Raw genomic sequence first — 17,731 nt, forward strand, 5'->3', positions numbered from 1 at the left:
TAAGAAAGGTGATGCAGAAACAGAGCAAACAGACCATTGTTGAAGCTGAGTTTACAGAGATGGCTCCTATCTTTGCTGATATAGTTTGTGATGCTGCTCGAGGCGCAACATCTTTGGAAGTAATTTACAATAGGCTGGAGGACGAGCGTCCTAAAATCACAGTTACGAGAGCAACAACTGACTAAAAAAGGCCTTCAGAACTTCAATGTAGAGATGCTTCCTGTTCATTCCTTCATAGGATAGGAGAAAGGGATAAAATCCTCCCCTATACATACATGATCATGTCTCAAATATGCCATACAAGCCCACGTCCGACTGCAACACCTAATCTCATGGCTGGATGCTTGCAAGATAGCTCGTGAAGTAGAACGCGCGTTAGCGGCCCAGTCGACTCATCCGAATTTCATAGCCAAGGGTCGCCCCACCCAGGCTCCAAGCACTACCCAAACACTTAAGGTTCAAAAGGTGTCACTAGCGGAAATGGCGGAAAGAAGAAAGCAAGGATTGTGTTACTACTGTGATGAGAAATACTCCCCGGGGCATAAATGCAAGGAACCCAAATTCTTTCAAATTGATGCTACTGATCACAGTTCATCGGAGGAAGCCCCCACCATTTGAGGAACCAGAGGAGGAAGATGAGGACAACCGGCCGGAAAATGCGCTCCCAGCTACACCTAAAGAACCAGTTATCTCGCTTCATGCTTTGGCAGGGATTTCTTCTCCCCAAACTCTCAAAATCAAAGGTTTCATTAAGTATTTCCTTGTAGTAGTCTTGATTGATAGTGGCAGCACACATAACTTTATCCATCAAAGAGTCACTGAAGCGGTGCATTTTTTTGTCAGAGCAGTCTCTAATTTCCAGGTCCAAATTGCTGATGGGGGGACAATGAAATGTGAAGGCTACTATAAAAATGTCAAACTTCAAATGGTGGATTATCAACTAAAGACCCACATGTTTGCCATACACATGGGTGGGTGTGACATTGTCTTGGGTGCTGAATGGCTCCGCACACTCGGCCCAATCACAATGGATTTCCAGCAGTTATATATGAGCTTTAAGCAGAATAACCACACACATACCCTTCGCGGACTCCAGGCGGGTGCTCCCTCTATCATCAACTCGCATAGGATGGAAAAATTGTTAAAAAAGGGCCACCATGGAGTTATAGCCCAGTTTAATGCCATCCAGGCCTTCGAACCCACTTCTATTCATATTCATCTTGAGATGAAACAAATCTTAAACAACCATCTGCCGATCTTTGACAAGCCTCATGACCTTCCACCCTCAAGAGGGGAACATGATCATAGCATTACTTTGGTCCTAGAGGCACAACCACCAAATGTGTGCCCATATAGATATCCGTTTGCCCAAAAGAATGAAATTGAAAAAATCATCAAGGAACTCCTCGAAACAGGCGTCATTCGTCCTAGCATTAGTCCTTACTCATCGCCTGTGGTCATGGTGCTCAAGAAAGATGGGGAATGGCGTATGTGTCCAGACTTCAGGGCCCTCAAAAAGCTGACGGTCAAAGATAAATTTCCCATCCCGGTTGTTGATGATTTGCTGGATGAACTAAATGGGGCTCAATTCTTTACTAAGCTCGACCTTCGCTCGGGCTATCACCAAATTTGCATGAAAGAAGTAGACATTCCAAAGACTTCTTTCTGAACTCATGAAGGCCATTATGAATTCCTCGTCATGCCATTTGGTCTTTGTAATGCCCCATCCACTTTTCATAGATTCATGAACCACCTGCTCAAACCATATCTCAAAAAATTTGTCCTTGTTTTCTTTGATGACATCCTCATCTACAGCCTCACCTGAGCAACACATCTCCAGCATGTAGATCTGCTCTTGCAACTGCTCTGGAAGCATAAATTATTTGTCAAGATGTCTAAGTGCTATTTTGGCATGGAAAAAGTTGAGTATTTGGGCCACATTGTGGTGCGTGAAGGTGTCAGGGTGGACCCCAAAAATATCCAGGCAATGCAGGAGTGGCCTCAACCAAAGGCCTTGAAGAGCTTGAGAGGATTTTTGGGTCTCACAGGCTACTATCACAAATTTGTCCACAATTATGGTCGCATTGCTAGACCCCTCACTCACCTTCTCAATAAAAATTCATTTCTCTGGAATGATGAAGTGTAACAGGCATTTATAGCTCTCAAACATGCCATGTGTTCCACTCCTGTATTAGCACTACCTGACTTCACCAAATCTTTTGTGATTGAATGTGATGCTTTAAGTACGGGTATTGGGGCGGTCTTAATGTAGGAAGGTCGACCCTTGGCCTTCACTAACCAACAACTAAGTGGGACAAATCTGGGACAATCTACCTATGAGAAGGAGATGATGGCCATCTTACATGCAGTGGATACTTGGCGACCATACTTATTGGAGCGACGTTTCCAAATCTGCACAGACCATCAAAGCCTTAAATATTTTTTGGAGCAACCTCGCCACAACAAAATAAATGGCTCGCCAAAATGTTGGGATATGATTATGAGATAATTTACAAGAAATTGCGTGAAAATGTCGTAGCAGATGCTTTATCACGCCAATTTGAGGAGGAAAGCACCCTGCTCGCAATCTCCCTTCCCATTCCAGAATGGATTGAAGAGGCTCGCAAGGAATGGTTTTCACATCCCTTGCTCTCCCAACTCATTAATAAATTGTAGGCGGATCCAAATTCCACAGCGGGCTACTCTTGGCAGGATGAGCTTCTTTGCTACAAGGACAAAGTAGTGATATCACCAACATCCACCCTCAAAAGTCGCATTTTGGCGGAGTTGCACTCATCTCCCACTACAGGCCATTCAGGCTTTCAGAAGATTTATGCTCGCACTCGACGTTCATTCTTTTGGATAGGCATGAAAAAGGAAATTCTTACTTTTGTAGTTGAGTGTGACGTGTGTCAGTGCCAAAAAGGAGAAACAGTCAAATCCCCAGGCACATTACAGCCATTGGCCATCCCGGCCTCAATCTGGACGGAGGTTTCTATGGACTTCGTTACGGGTCTTCCAAAGTCAGGCAACAAGTCAGTCATCATGGTGGTTGTGGACAGACTTTCTAAGTATGCTCATTTTTGCGCCCTACCCCACCCTTTTACACCAGCTTTGGTGGCTCAATCTTTCATGGACCAGATCTTCAAATTTCATGGCATGCCCACTTCCATTGTGTCTGATCGTGACCCGATCTTCACCAGTAACTTTTGGCAGGAACTCTTCAGGCTACAAGGTACCCAACTACAACTCAGTACTTCCTATCATCCCCAAACTGATGGTCAAACTGAAGCAGTCAAGAAATGTCTAGAGACCTACCTTAGGTGTTTCACTTCAGAAGAGAAACATCTATGGGTACAGTGGTTACCTCTAGCCGAATGGTGGTATAACACTAACTATCATGCCATCACCAAGATGACTCCATATGAAGTAGTATATGGTCAACTCCCTCCTTCACCTACTTCTTATATCCAGGGATGCTCGAAGGTACAAGCAGTGGATCAAATCCTACAGAATCGCACAACCATGTTGGCCCACCTCAGAGAGAATCTCCATCAAGCTAAAAAACCGCATGAAGCAACAGGCAGATCAACATCGTTCAGAACGCAAATTTCAAGACGGGGATAAGGTATTCTTGAGGCTGCAACCATATAAGCAAACAACCCTCAAAGACAAGGGTTGTCAGAAATTATATCCAAAATTCTACGGACCATATCAAGTACTTCATCGCATCGGAGAAGTAGCCTACAAGCTAGCTTTGCCACCCACTGCAAAAATCCATCCAGTCTTCCGTGTCTCATGCCTCAAGAAAGCCGAATTCAAACCAGTCTACCGGAATTGGATGAAGAAGGTTCAATCTGGCTCCAACCTGAAGAGGTTCTTAACACGCGAGAATGGCACCTGTGCGATTGCATGATCAAGGAAGTCCTCGTCAAGTGGAAAGACACCTCTCCAGAAGATGCGACCTAGGAACCAGCCACTGCCCTTCATCAGTTTCCACAGCTTCAGCCTTGAGGACAAGGCTATTTTTATGGGGGATGGCATGTTAGGGTCCGACCCTAACCCCCTTATTTATGTAATAGGGTCGAGTCATAGTTATAGTTAAGTAAAGAGTCAATAAAGCCCATATTAATAATTGTAAGTGGTTGACCCGCATTTAAGAAGGGACCACAGTTAGTTGCAAATGGACCATGGTATTAGATAGATGGTATTAATAAGAGCCATGGTACTGACCCATGGTATTGCATGTATGAATCCTATATAAAGGATAAAAACTCCCCTCAAGGAGTGTCGTGTCTTATTTTGTAATTAAGGCCAGCTCTATTGGAGGTTGCCCCCTCGAAGAGGCAAGTGAACATTGCTTTCCTTTTTGAATAATAAAATACATGCTGTTATTTCTTATTGTTATGTGTTCTGGGTATATTTCTTCGCATATTTGGTATTCTGGTATCTTCTCGTAGGTCAAGAGCATAACATATCGCATGTCTTATCCTGTGTTACATTAATTCCTATAAACAACGAAAAATATTGAAATCTGTGTTAATTGAATTATATGTAAATGAAGAATGTCGAGAAGAACTGTTGACAGATTGAGAGGGGGTGGTGTCGAAAATGATTAGGAAGTTCCTTATGAATGAAACCCAACTTCTTTGGGCGCATGCTAAAATACCTCTCCCGTGAAAGTTTCAGAATGGATCTCAAAGGTGGTTTCATGTAGTGAAGATGAAATATGTAGGCGGTTTTAGGCAAGGGCATAGTTTGGTTGTGGACACACCACCCTCAATTAAAATGTGATAGGATAGAGTGCCCCCGTGGTGAACTAGGCTCGTGGATGGACGAGCCATTTGGATTGTGTTGCATCCTTGTCGTCCAATGTGAACGCACTTTAAAGCAAACCCCTTTGTTAATTCTTGTCAAGCCAGAGGGGTCCTGCAATGACGGTGGACTATTAGATTGGATCGCCTTGCATTCATGTCATTGGAAACAAATCTACAATTAACGTAGGCAAAGTTGCCCAAAGGGTCATGTCCTGTGGAATTTGTATAGGATTGTGGATCACCTAGTAAGTGCTAAGGCGCCACAAGGAGAGAAAAAGGTTTCGCTGCATCAGTTACTCAATTATGGGAGAGGAGATTATTTCCCAACTCATATTATAATATGCACCAAAATTTGTAGTTATCTTATGGAGTGACTTAATAAGTGGACAAAATCAATTTCAAGGTGAATATTTTTTTTAGTTGAGGAAAAAAAGTAATTAACAAGCTTCAATTTAATAAATATATTACTCATGGATGAGAGAGGAGATTATCACTTAATCCACATTCTAATATGCACCCAAATTTATAATTATCTTATGGAGTGACTTAAAAGGTGGACAAAATCAACCTTTAAGATACATGTTTTTTTTAGTAGAGGTGAAGTTTTAATTAACAAAATTCAACTTAGAAATATATTACTGGTTAATGGGAGAGGAGACTATAACTCAATTCATATTCTAATATGCACCTAAATTTATAATTATCTTATGGAGTGACTTAATAAGTGGACAAACTCAACCTTTAAGGTGAACTATTTTTTTTAATGAGAGCAAAGTTTTAGTTAACATACTTCAACTTGGAAATATGTTTATGGGATAGGAGATTATCCCTCAATTCACATTCTAATATGTACCTAAATCTATAATTATCTTTTGGAGTGATTTAATAAGTGGACAAAGTCAACCTTTAAGGTGAAATGTTTTTTTAATAGAGGAAATGTTTTGATTAATGAACTTACTCCACTTTTAAGACGAAAGCCTTTTTTTAATGGAGAAAATGTTTTGATTAACAAACTTATCAATTTTTAACAAATTTAATTTAATTATCAAGTAGTTATTAGGTGGATGGTATAAATTAATATCCATGAAATATGTTAGAATATTTTTAGTAATAATCACTAATAAAAAGATAAGATTTCTCTCAAATTTAGTCATATATATATATATTGGGCATGTGGTATTGACAACCCATAGTATTAGCGCATGGTATTGTAGCAAAGACTATTTACAAGTTACGAATTTCAAGTCAATTTTTATATTTAAAATAAAAAATATATTTTTAAAAAATTAATAAAATATATATATATATATATATATATATATATATATATATATATATATATATTTAATTAATATTTTAAAAAAAAAATTATCTATTTATTTAAAATAATTTTTAATATTTGATTTTTTTTAAATAATTTAAATAAAAACTATCAACCTTCCCAGATAATTTAGGCGGGGATACTAGACTCCAAGAAATACATATCCTTACTATTATAGGCCATAACACCCAATTAATTGAATGTCGGTGGGACTACTCAAATGTGGGCATTTCCTTAGAGAAGATTGTATATATATATATATATATATATATATATATATATATATATATATATATATATATATATATATATATATATATATATCTAAAGGGTTTGTGGTTCTTGGAGTTCACTGGTTTATTGTCGTGGAAGAAAACTTCCTTTCTTGAGGTTCACTGGTTTGTTGCGGCGGAAGGAGAATTTTCTTTCTCAGAGTTCACTAGTTTGTTGCTGCCTCAGGAAAATTTTCTTTTGGTTCAGTCGTTTGTTGCTGCCGAATTAGGAGAGCAGAAGCACTTCTTGTCGTTAACCCGAGGCTAGCTCTTTTCAAGGGGTAGAAGATGAATATGTGGAACTACGTTGTAAGTGTCCATAAGCCCACTGTTGTGACTCATTGTTGCGTGGGCAACTTTACTGGTCCTCGCGACATTAATCTCATCATTGCAAAAAGCACCTGGATTGAGATCCATTCTCTCTCCTCTCAGGGTTTACAAAAAGTTCTACAAGTACCAATCTATGGCCGAATCGCAGTGCTTGAACTGTTCCGACCTGCTGGGGAGTAGCAGGATTCTCTTGTTATTTCCACAGAAGAATACAAGTTGAGTGTTGTTCAGTGGAATAATAACGGGGGCCGTGAGCTTATTACCAGGGTTGTCGCAAATGTCTGGGATTTTGTCGCAAATGTCTGGGATTTTGTCGCGATCCCTGTCAAGAGTGGACATGAGATTGGTATGGTTGATCCGGATTGTCGAGTCATTGGACTCCACCTCTATAATGGCGTATTTACAATTTTAGCATATGATGGTGTTGCAGGAGTTACACACGCTTTCGATATCATGCTGGACATAACTGTTGAAGTTGTGGATATCAAGTTCTTGTATGGTTGTTCAAAGCCCACAATTGTTGTGCTATACCAACAACAACTCAGTTGTATGAATGGAGATGAACTGCAAGTAAGAACATACGAGGTAGATGTAAAAGGCAGGGATTTTAAGGAGATGCTCTGGTCTGTGCCCAATTTAGACCATGGTGCCCATATGTTAATACCTGTTCCCATGCCTTTTGGAGGTGTTATTATTATTGGTGAGAAGACCATTGCTTATTTCAGTCCCTCTCCCTCTGTAGTATTGAAATTTGTTCCCACACCCAACTCAATGACTATCATTCAGGCTTATGCCAAAGTCCATGATTTTCAATATCTGCTCGGTGACCACATGGGTCACCTTCACTTGCTTTCTCTCATTCATGAAAAGGGAACGGTTACTGGTCTCAATATAGATCTCCTAGGTGACACATCTGTTGCTTCAACAATCTGTTATTTAGAGAATGGATTTGTGTACATTGGGTCTGATGAAGGAGATTCACAACTTGTCAAACTGCATCTTCCCCCAGATTCTATATATGGATCAGTGGGATTTTCAGTTGTGGAAACATATGTTAACCTTGGTCCAATCGTGGAATTTTGTGTTGTTGATCATGGTGGACAAGAACACGTCGTGACTTATTCTGGAGGATTCAACCATGGCTTCCTTCGCATTCTCAGGAGTGGCATACGAATCAACGAGCATGCAGCCACAGAGTTTGCAGATGTAAAGGGAATGTGGCCATTACGAGCTTCTTCGACTCGTGACGATTTCGACACTTATTTGGTGCTGAGCTTTCTTGGTGAGACTCGTGTACTTGCCATTAACTCAAATGATGAGCTAGAAGAAACACATGAAATACAAGGATTTGTCCTTCATGCTCCTTCCTTATTCTGTCAAGATGCTATTCATGACCAGCTTGTTCAGGTAACAGCAAGTTCTGTTTGATTAATGAGTGCATCTTCTGAACAGCTATTGTCTGAATTGAGAGCCCCCACCCCACAGGATTGTCTATAACAGTAGCCACAGGTAGTGCTACCCAGGTTTTGTTGGCCACTCGAGGGTGTAATATTGTCTACTTAGAAATTGGAGAGGGATCCCTAACACTGAAGGGACATAAAAAGATTGAGTATGATGTATCTTGCATGGACATAACTCCTATTGGTCAAGATAGTAAACGGAGTGAATTGGGAGTTGTTGGACTATGGAAAGACCAAAGTATCAGAATTGTTGAAATCTAATTTCAACGCCGATGTACCAAGCCAGAAACCGTTCACCGGAATTTTCTCGGAGCAATTTGCCGACGAAGGAATAATCCAGCAAGGAGCTCCGATATAATATGGAGCTGACACGTGGTTCACCACTGACGTAATGCAACGTAGTTTTCTCGGGCGATAAAGTTAGGTGACAAAGTGCCTTCCGATATTGTTGTCCATCGTCCGATTTAATTGATTGTTCTCTGCCGTTGATCACCTTGAGCTGCATACGAACCTGCATCAAATTAAAAGCATTGCGTGGTGTAAAAATATGTTTGACCACCGTGATAGTAATTATTTCATAGTTATTGTGATATGTGATAGGTTGGTGTAAGTTTAAATTTTAATGTTTTTTTATATATCGGGGGTATGGGCGCATATGCTCATTAAGTAAATTTTGTATGGGGTATTGGTACTTGGTAACTTTTTTTTGGAGTTGACCATTTTTGTAATGAAGTGAAGAACACAAGTGCGTGTGATTTTTTTTAATATGAACGAGCCAAAAAAAATGTATGCTCGTGGGTTGTAATGGCGGTGTTGGCCATTTTGAAAAACTGAGGAGTAGCGAAAAACCATGTGTGGTTTTGCACAACAGTGCATAAAGAAAATGGTGGAGCGTATTTGTATGCATATGTAAATTTTATTACAACAGTAAAGTGTTTTTCACTGCAGTGAATGTAAAAGGGGATTTACAGCAGTAAACCCAGCTCAGTGAATTCTCAGGTGAAAACACAGTGAATGTTTTTTTTGTTGAATGTTTTTGTTGTGGTGAATCCCTCTCAGTAACAGAGGATGAATATGTATGAGGCAATATATTTTTGAATAGAAATGCTTTGTGTCAGTTTAATGGTGTCATCTGAGTCATTTTGTTTCTAAGAGGTTCTCTGTCAAAAGATCCTGGACAGAGTAAACAGAGCATTGGATCTGTGCTAAACATATTGTTTGTTTTTGGTATTTTGCATCAAAAATACCCAACAGTGATATCAGAGCAGGCTTAGGCTCTTTGAAGGTGACAAAGAAGCTGAAGGGAGAAGGTTGTTGCTGCAGCAAAACTTCTCAGGCAAACAGAAGACTCAGACAACAAAGGATTCAGGTATTCTTCATAACTATCTTGTTTGTTACTAAAGAGACAGTCAGTTTTTAAAAATACACAGTCAAGGAATGGCTAGCACAAGCATTGGTATGGGTATGTTTAATACCCAGCTCCCACAGTTTAATGGGAAGAACTATGACTACTGGTCAATAACTATGAAAGCCTTGCTTGCTTCCCAAGACTTATGGGAAATAGTTGAAGATGGTTTTGAAGAACCAGCAGATGAAACTGAGTTCAATGCATTAACTCAGGGAGAGAAGGATCTGCTGAAGAGTAATAGGAAGAAGGATTCAAAAGCCCGTGTGTTGTTGTATCTAGCAGTAGACCAGAGTATATTTCCAAGGTTAGCAGCAGCTAAGACAGCAAATGAATCATGGGAAACCCTTAAGACAGCCTATCAAGGCATGGAGAGAGTGAAGACAGCAAAACTACAATTGCTGAGAAAGGATTTTGAGAATCTGTGCATGAAGGAGTCAGATAACATTGACTCATTCTTCACTCATGTGGTTGGTGTAATCACACAAATGAGAACTCATGGAGAAACCATTGAAGACAGAAGGATTGTGGAGAAAATATTGAGGGTCTTACCCTCAAGGTTCGATGCCATAGTCACCACCATTGAAGGGACAAAGGATCTCTCAAACTATTCAGTTGATGAGCTACATGCATCACTGATAACACATGAGCAAAGGTTGAGTAGGAATGAAAACTCATCTCTTGAGCAAGCCTTCAAGACCCAGATGTCCTTTGGAAGAGGAAGAGGTCAAGGAAGAGGAAATTGAAGAGGAAGAGGCAGAAGCCAGAACAGAGGTGGAAGGAACAGCCCATCAAATGCACAAGGAAGAGGCAGCAATCCAAATCAGAACCAAGGTCAAGGCAGCAGCCAACAAAGAGATCAGTATCAGGCTCAAGGACAAAGGTATGATAAATCTAATGTTCAATGCTATTATTGCAAAAAGTATGGACATTATGCTAGTGATTGTAGAAAGAAACAACATGATAAGAACAGCAGACAAAATGCAAATGTTACAAGAGAAAACAACAGTCAAGAAAATGTCTTGTTAGCTTGTAACATGGCTAAAACACATAGCGAGGACATATGGTTTTTAGACTCAGGTTGCAGCAACCATATGACCGGAAACATAGCCTTCTTTTCTGCCCTAGATAAAAATGTGAAATCAGAATTCACACTAGGAACTGATAGTAAAGTGTCTGTTATGGGAAAAGGAGAAGTAAAAATATTTTCAAAGCAAGGAGAAAGGAAAACCATAGCAGATGTATACTATGTCCCCGGAATGAGATGTAATCTCTTGAGTATTGGACAGCTTGTCCATAAGGGGTACAATGTTTTCTTTAAAAATGATGTATGCACCATCATGGATATACCACCCAGCAAAAGATGCATTGCTGAAGTGAAGATGACAAGGAACAGGATGTTCCCTCTCCGGATCATGGCAGACATGAAGAACAAAAGGGAATTGGCAGCAGTCACCCAAGAGGCCTTCCAAAGCATGCCAAAGGATGAGAACTGGTTATGGCACTTGAGATTCGGGCATCTAAATTTTGGAGGCCTAAACTTATTGAGCAGAAAAGGAATGGTAAGAGGATTACCATTGATAGAGAAACCGGAGAGCCTATGTGAAGGCTGCATTTTGGGAAAACAACACAGAGAAAGTTTTCCATCAGGGAAGAGCATAAGGGCAAAGACACCCTTAGAGATTATCCACTCAGATTTGTGTGGACCAATGCAAGCTCCATCATTAGCTAGCAGCCTATATTTCTTGACATTCATTGATGATTTTACAAGAAAGACTTGGATATATTTCCTCAAGAACAAAAGTGAAGTCTTTGACAAATTCCAAAATTTCAAAGCACTTGTGGAGAACCAAAGCGGGCTGCACATAAAAGTATTGAGAACTGATAGAGGAGGTGAGTATATCTCAAATGAATTCCTAAAGTTTTGTAGAGAAAATGGAATACATAAACAGTTCACAACTCGGTACACTCCGCAGCAAAATGGAGTTGCTGAAAGGAAAAACAGAACCATCATGGAGATGACAAGGAGCATGTTGAAGGCAAAGAATTTGCCAAATGAGTATTGGGCTGAAGCTGTACATTGTGCAGTTTATATATTGAACAGGTGTCCTACAAAAGCAGTCTTGAACAAAGTGCCAGAAGAGGCATGGAGTGGGAGAAAGCAAGGAGTCACCCACATGAGAGTTTTTGGGTGTGTGGCCTATGCACACATACCAGATCAGCTAAGGAGGAAGTTGGACAGCAAAGGGGAGAAATGCATCTTCATTGGATACATTGATGAATCCAAAGCCTATAGGCTGTACATCCCATCTACCAAGAAGTTCTTTGTAAGCAGGGATGTTCAATTCATTGAGGAAGAAGCTTGGGATGGAAGCATAGAGAAAACAGTGAATGTCAAGAACTGTTTGTCTCATGATGAAGATGAAGAGGAAGTGGCTGAAATGCATCCCCAAACAGCAGCGCCAACACATGGACAGCAAGGGACACCATTGAGGATAAATGAGAGTGCTTCTCCAAGCACACCACAAGGAGGAAATTCAAGTGCATCTTCAAGCACTTGCACACCAAGTGAAAGAGGTAAGAAATTTAGAAATCTAAGTGACATTTATGATGAAGGAATGAATTCCTTATTTGCCTTGTATTTTCATGTTGATGATCCTATTCATTTCGAGGATGCAATCAAAGATAAGAAATGGATAGAAGCTATGGATGAGGAGATGAATGCCATAGAGAGAAACAAAACATGGGATTTGGTTGAGTTACCAAAAGGCAAAGAAGTCATTGGTGTGAAATGGGTCTATAAGACCAAGAGCAATGCTGAAGGCAAGATAGAAAGGCACAAGGCAAGGCTGGTTGTCAAAGGGTACAAGCAGCAGTATGGGAGAGATTATGAGGAGATTTTCGCACCGGTTGCAAGAATGGAAACCGTGAGAGTAGTGTTGTCCATAACAGCTCAAAACAAATGGAAAGTCTACCAAATGGACGTGAAGTCAGCATTCCTAAATGGAGTGTTAATGGAAGAGGTCTATGTGGAACAGCCTCTCGGATATGAGAAGAAAGGTGAAGAGCACAAAGTGTGCAAATTGAAGAAAGCTCTTTATGGGCTGAAGCAAGCGCCAAGAGCATGGTACAGCAGGATAGATTCATATCTATTAGATAATGAATTTGACAAATGTGAAGGAGAACCCACAGTCTACATCAAGGAAAATGATGGTAAAATTTTAATTTTTGTCTTGTATGTAGATGATGTTATTTTCACTGGAAATGATATTTATCTTATTGAGAATTTTAAATCAGTCATGAAGGATGAATTTGAAATGACTGACATGGGTTTGTTGAGATACTTCTTAGGCATAGAAGTAGATCAAAATGAAAAAGGAATTTTTATATCTCAAGCAAGATATGTAAATCAAGTTCTGGGCAGATTTAACATGCAAGAATGCAAGGCAGCCATCACTCCCACAGTGATGGGATTAAAGCTCAGCAGAGAGGACAGCAACAAGGATTTTGATCCTAGTTTGTACAAAAGTATTGTTGGCAGCCTTATGTATTTAACAACTACTAGGCCTGACATTATGTATGCTGTTAGTTTAATTTCCAGATTTATGGAGAGGCCAAAGGAGGCACATTGGCAGCAGCAAAGAGAATTTTAAGGTATGTCAAAGGCACTAAAATGTTTGGAATTCTATATCATGCCTCAGAACATTCAGATTTGGTTGGGTACACAGATAGCGATTGGGCTGGAAGTGTAGATGATCGGAAGAGCACTTCCGGTTATGTTTTTAATATGGGTTCAGGAGCCATCTCATGGGCTTTTAAGAAGCAGTCCATTGTAGCATTGTCTACAGCAGAGGCTGAATATGTGGCAGCTACAGCAGCAGCATGTCAAGCAGTGTGGATGAGAAGAATGTTGAGAAGCTTAGGCCAAGAGCAGGCAAAAGCGACAACGATTTTTTGTGACAATAGCTCAGCTATTGCATTGTCAAAGAATTCAGTGTTTCATAAGAGAACGAAACACATTGATACCAGGTTTCACTACATCAGAGAATTGGTGAACAATGGAGAAATTGTCCTAGAACATTGCAGGACTCAAGAACAGGTAGCAGACATCATGACAAGGCCACTGGATCAGAAGAGCTTTGAATTTTTGAGGAAGTGTCTCGGTATGACCGAATGCCCAGCTGTTGAAATTAAAGGGGAGTGTTGAAATCTAATTTCAACGCCGATGTACCAAGCCAGAAACCATTCACCGGAATTTTCTCGGAGCAATTTGCCGACGAAGGAATAATCCAGCAAGGAGCTCCGATATAATATGGAGCTGACACGTGGTTCACCACTGACGTAATGCAACGTAGTTTTCTCGGGCGATAAAGTTAGGTGACAAAGTGCCTTCCGATATTGTTGTCCATCGTCTGATTTAATTGATTGTTCTCCGCCGTTGATCACCTGGAGCTGCATACGAACCTGCATCAAATTAAAAGCATTGCGTGGTGTAAAAATATGTTTGACCGCCGTGATAGTAATTATTTCATAGTTATTGTGATATGTGATAGGTTGGTGTAAGTTTAAATTTTAATGTTTTTTTATATATCGGGGGTATGGGCGCATATGCTCATTAAGTAAATTTTGTATGGGGTATTGGTACTTGGTAACTTTTTTTTGGAGTTGACCATTTTTGTAATGAAGTGAAGAACACAGGTGCGTGTGATTTTTTTTAATATGAACGAGCCAAAAAAAATGTATGCTCGTGGGTTGTAATGGCGGTGTTGGCCATTTTGAAAAACTGAGGAGTAGCGAAAAACCATGTGTGGTTTTGCACAACAGTGCATAAAGAAAATGGTGGAGCGTATTTGTATGCATATGTAAATTTTATTACAGCAGTAAAGTGTTTTTCACTGCAGTGAATGTAAAAGGGGATTTACAGCAAGTAAACCCAGCTCAGTGAATTCTCAGGTGAAAACATAGTGAATGTTTTTTTTCTTGAATGTTTTTATTGTGGTGAATCCCTCTCAGTAACAGAGGATGAATATGTATGAGGCAATATATTTTTGAATAGAAATGCTTTGTGTCAGTTTAATGGTGTCATCTGAGTCATTTTGTTTCTAAGAGGTTCTCTGTCAAAAGATCCTGGACAGAGTAAACAGAGCATTGGCTCTGTGGTAAACATATTGTTTGTTTTTGGTATTTTCCATCAAAAATACCCAACAAGAATTTATTCTCTTCCTGATCTGAAACTCATTCAAAGTCTCCAATTTGCCGAGAATGTTGTTACTCAGTTGTTTTATTTTGTAAATTTGAAAGGATTTCATACTTGCTGTGTGGGCTTGGGGATGGGCACTTATATAACCTAACATTGAATGTGAACAGTGGGGAGCTTTCTGACGGGGAAAAGAAAAAGATTTCCTTGGGTACCAAAGGAATAAATCTGAGGACTTTTCGTCATGAGAATGCAACGCATGTGTTAGCGTTAGGTGACAGGGCCACAGTTATTTGCAGTAGTAACCTGAGGTTGGCGTATAGTAATGTGAGTGTGGGAGATGTTAATCATATGTGTTCTTTCCATTCAAAATCTTTCCCTAACAGCATTGTGGTTGTAAAGGAAGACATGCTTTCTTTTGGTTCAATCAATAATATTCAGAATATTTACATCTCATCAGTTCATCTCGAGGAACACCCATATCGTATTTGCTATCAAGACAAGTCTGGAACATTTGCCATCTGCAACATGAAGTATGGTTATGATGAAATGCAAAAACACTTCATTCGTCTCTTAGATGAAAAGACATTTGAAAATATTTCATCATATCCACTGGATATGTATGAAGAAGGTTGTTCAATCCTCAGTTGCTCATTTATAGATGATCATAACACTGTCTATTGTTGTGTTGGGACAGCTTATCGGTATCCTGATCAGGAAACTATATTTAAGAAGGGCCGAATTTTGGTCTTTACGGTTGGAAACATACAACTGCGTCTGGTTACAGAGAAGGAGACAAAGGGAGCTGTATACAATCTCAATGCTTTTAATGGAAAATTAGTTGCAGGAATCAACGAAAAGATTGACTTGTACAAATGGATGATCCGTGATGATGTTTCCAGGGAGTTGGAGTTTGAATGTGGACATCCCGGGCATGTGCTTGCACTCTGTGTAAAAACTCGTGGGGATTTTATCTTAGTTGGTGATTGTGTACAATCTATGTATTTGTTGGTATACAAGAATATTGATGAGAGGGGAGGCATATTAGAAGAGAAGGCTCACGATTATAGTGTAAACTACATGACTGTTGTAGAATTTCTGGATGATGATACGTACATTGGTACAGATCAGAAAGATTTCGACATTTTTGTGGTGAAGAAAAAGAACGATGCTGCAATTGATTCGGAAGAGGAAAGAAAATTGAAACTTGAAGGTGAATACCATCTTGGAGCTCTTGTTAACCAGTTCAGGCGTGCATCTTTAGCTCAGCCCTTGCCCTTGTATGGGAATACCATTCCTACAGTAATATTTGGAACAACTAATGGTATGATTGGTCTTATCGCATCACTTCCAGAGGAGCAATATCAAATTCTTCAAAAGCTGCAAATTCATCTTGTGAACGTAATAAGAGGAGTAGGAGGCTTAAACCATGAGCAGTGGAGGTCATTCAACACTGGTCACACAAGAAATGTGAAACAGTTGCTGGATGGCGATTTGATTGAGTCTTTTCTGGATCTCAACAGCCAAAGGATGAGCGAAATTGCAACTGCCATGACCATTCCTATTGATGAGTTATGCAAAATGGTGGAATACCTTGCCAGCTTACATTGATATCTTTTATTTTATTTTTTTATCCAATGTACTTTTGAAATAGGAAAAATTATTTTGCTTGCGGTTTGTTTGGTGCCGTAATTGGTTAGGAGAACTGGTTTTGAGTTACATATATTGAATATGCTTTTTGGGTTACATTTCAATTATTTTTATCTGATAATGTAATTATTTGTTTTGAGTTATCATGTGTTAACATAAGAATCTGTTTTTTTTGGGTTATATTACAATTATCTTTATTTGTATTTTCAGATCATCTATATTTATGGACATGTTAAGTAATAGTTTATGGAAAATTTTCACAAAAATAATTGAAATATAGAATTATGTCAGGAGAACTGGATTTGAGTTACCATTTATTGAATATGTTTTTTGGGTTACATTTCAATTATTTTTATCTGTTGCTGTTTGTTTGTTGTAGTTATTTGTTTTCGAATATGTTTTTTTCGTTGCATTTCAATTATTTTTATCTGTTGTTGTTATTTGTTGAGTCATCATTTGTCAATATAGGAATATTTTTTATGGGGTTATATTTCAATCATTTTTATCTGTATTTTCAAATCATCTATATTTATGGACGGGTTAAGTAATGGTTTATGGAAATCTTTCACAAAAATAATTGAAATATAGAATTATGTTAGGAGAACTCGATTTGAGTTACCATTTATTGAATATGTTTTTTTGGGTTATATTTCGATTATTTTTATCTGTTGTTGTAGTTATTTGTTTTGAGTTACCATTTGTCAATATAGGAATATGTTTTCTGGAGTTACATTTCAATTATTTTTATATGTATTTTCAAATCATCTATATTTATGGGCTGGTTAAGTAATGGTTTATGGAATTCTTTCACAAAAATAATTGAAATACAGAATCATGTTAGGAGAAATCTTTTTGAGTTACCATATACTGAATATGCTTTTTGGGTTACATTTCAATTATTTTTATCTTTTGTTGTTTGTTTGTTGTAGTTATTTGTTTTGAGTTGCCATTTGTCAATATAGGAATATGTTTTTGAAGGAGTTACATTTCAATTATTTTTATATGTATTTTCAGATCATCTATATTTATGGACCGGTTAAGTAATGGTTTATGGAAAGCTTTCACAAAAATATAGAATTATCTTAGGAGAAATGATTTTGAGTTACCATATATTGAATATGTTTTTTGGGTTACCTTTCAATTATTTTTATCCGATGTTGTTGGTTTGTTGTAGTTATTTGTTTTGAGTTACCAATTGTGAATATAGGAATCTATTTTTCTGGGGTTACATTTTAATTATTTTAGTTGTATTTTCATATAATCTATATTTATGGTGTGG

General features: G+C 38.8%; 1 protein-coding gene across 1 annotated transcript; it reads left to right on the plus strand.

Annotated features, from left to right (window-relative positions):
* Positions 1–59: 59 nt before the first annotated feature.
* On the plus strand, positions 60–16,413 carry LOC149147014 (DNA damage-binding protein 1-like). The gene is made up of 3 exons (XM_089441686.1): positions 60–119; positions 6,972–8,147; positions 14,851–16,413. Exons 1-3 carry the CDS (start codon positions 60–62, stop codon positions 16,411–16,413), a joined length of 2,799 nt encoding a protein of 932 aa, XP_089297812.1.
* The last annotated feature ends 1,318 nt before the right edge of the window (positions 16,414–17,731 follow it).

This window comes from Pinus tabuliformis, chromosome 9, assembly GCF_031772625.1.
Source record: "Pinus tabuliformis cultivar Carrire ecotype Pingquan chromosome 9, CPIR1, whole genome shotgun sequence".
NCBI classification, from domain to species: domain Eukaryota; kingdom Viridiplantae; phylum Streptophyta; class Pinopsida; order Pinales; family Pinaceae; genus Pinus; species Pinus tabuliformis.

Excerpts from the sequence above, each read along its gene's own strand:
- LOC149147014 (XM_089441686.1), top strand. The coding sequence starts at position 60 with ATGGCTCCTATCTTTGCTGATATAGTTTGTGATGCTGCTCGAGGCGCA. Across the intron at positions 120-6,971 it reads GAGGCGCAACATCTTTGGAA|TGGAATAATAACGGGGGCCG; the intron begins GTAATTTACAAT and ends AGTGTTGTTCAG. Across the intron at positions 8,148-14,850 it reads TTCATGACCAGCTTGTTCAG|TCTCCAATTTGCCGAGAATG; the intron begins GTAACAGCAAGT and ends ACTCATTCAAAG.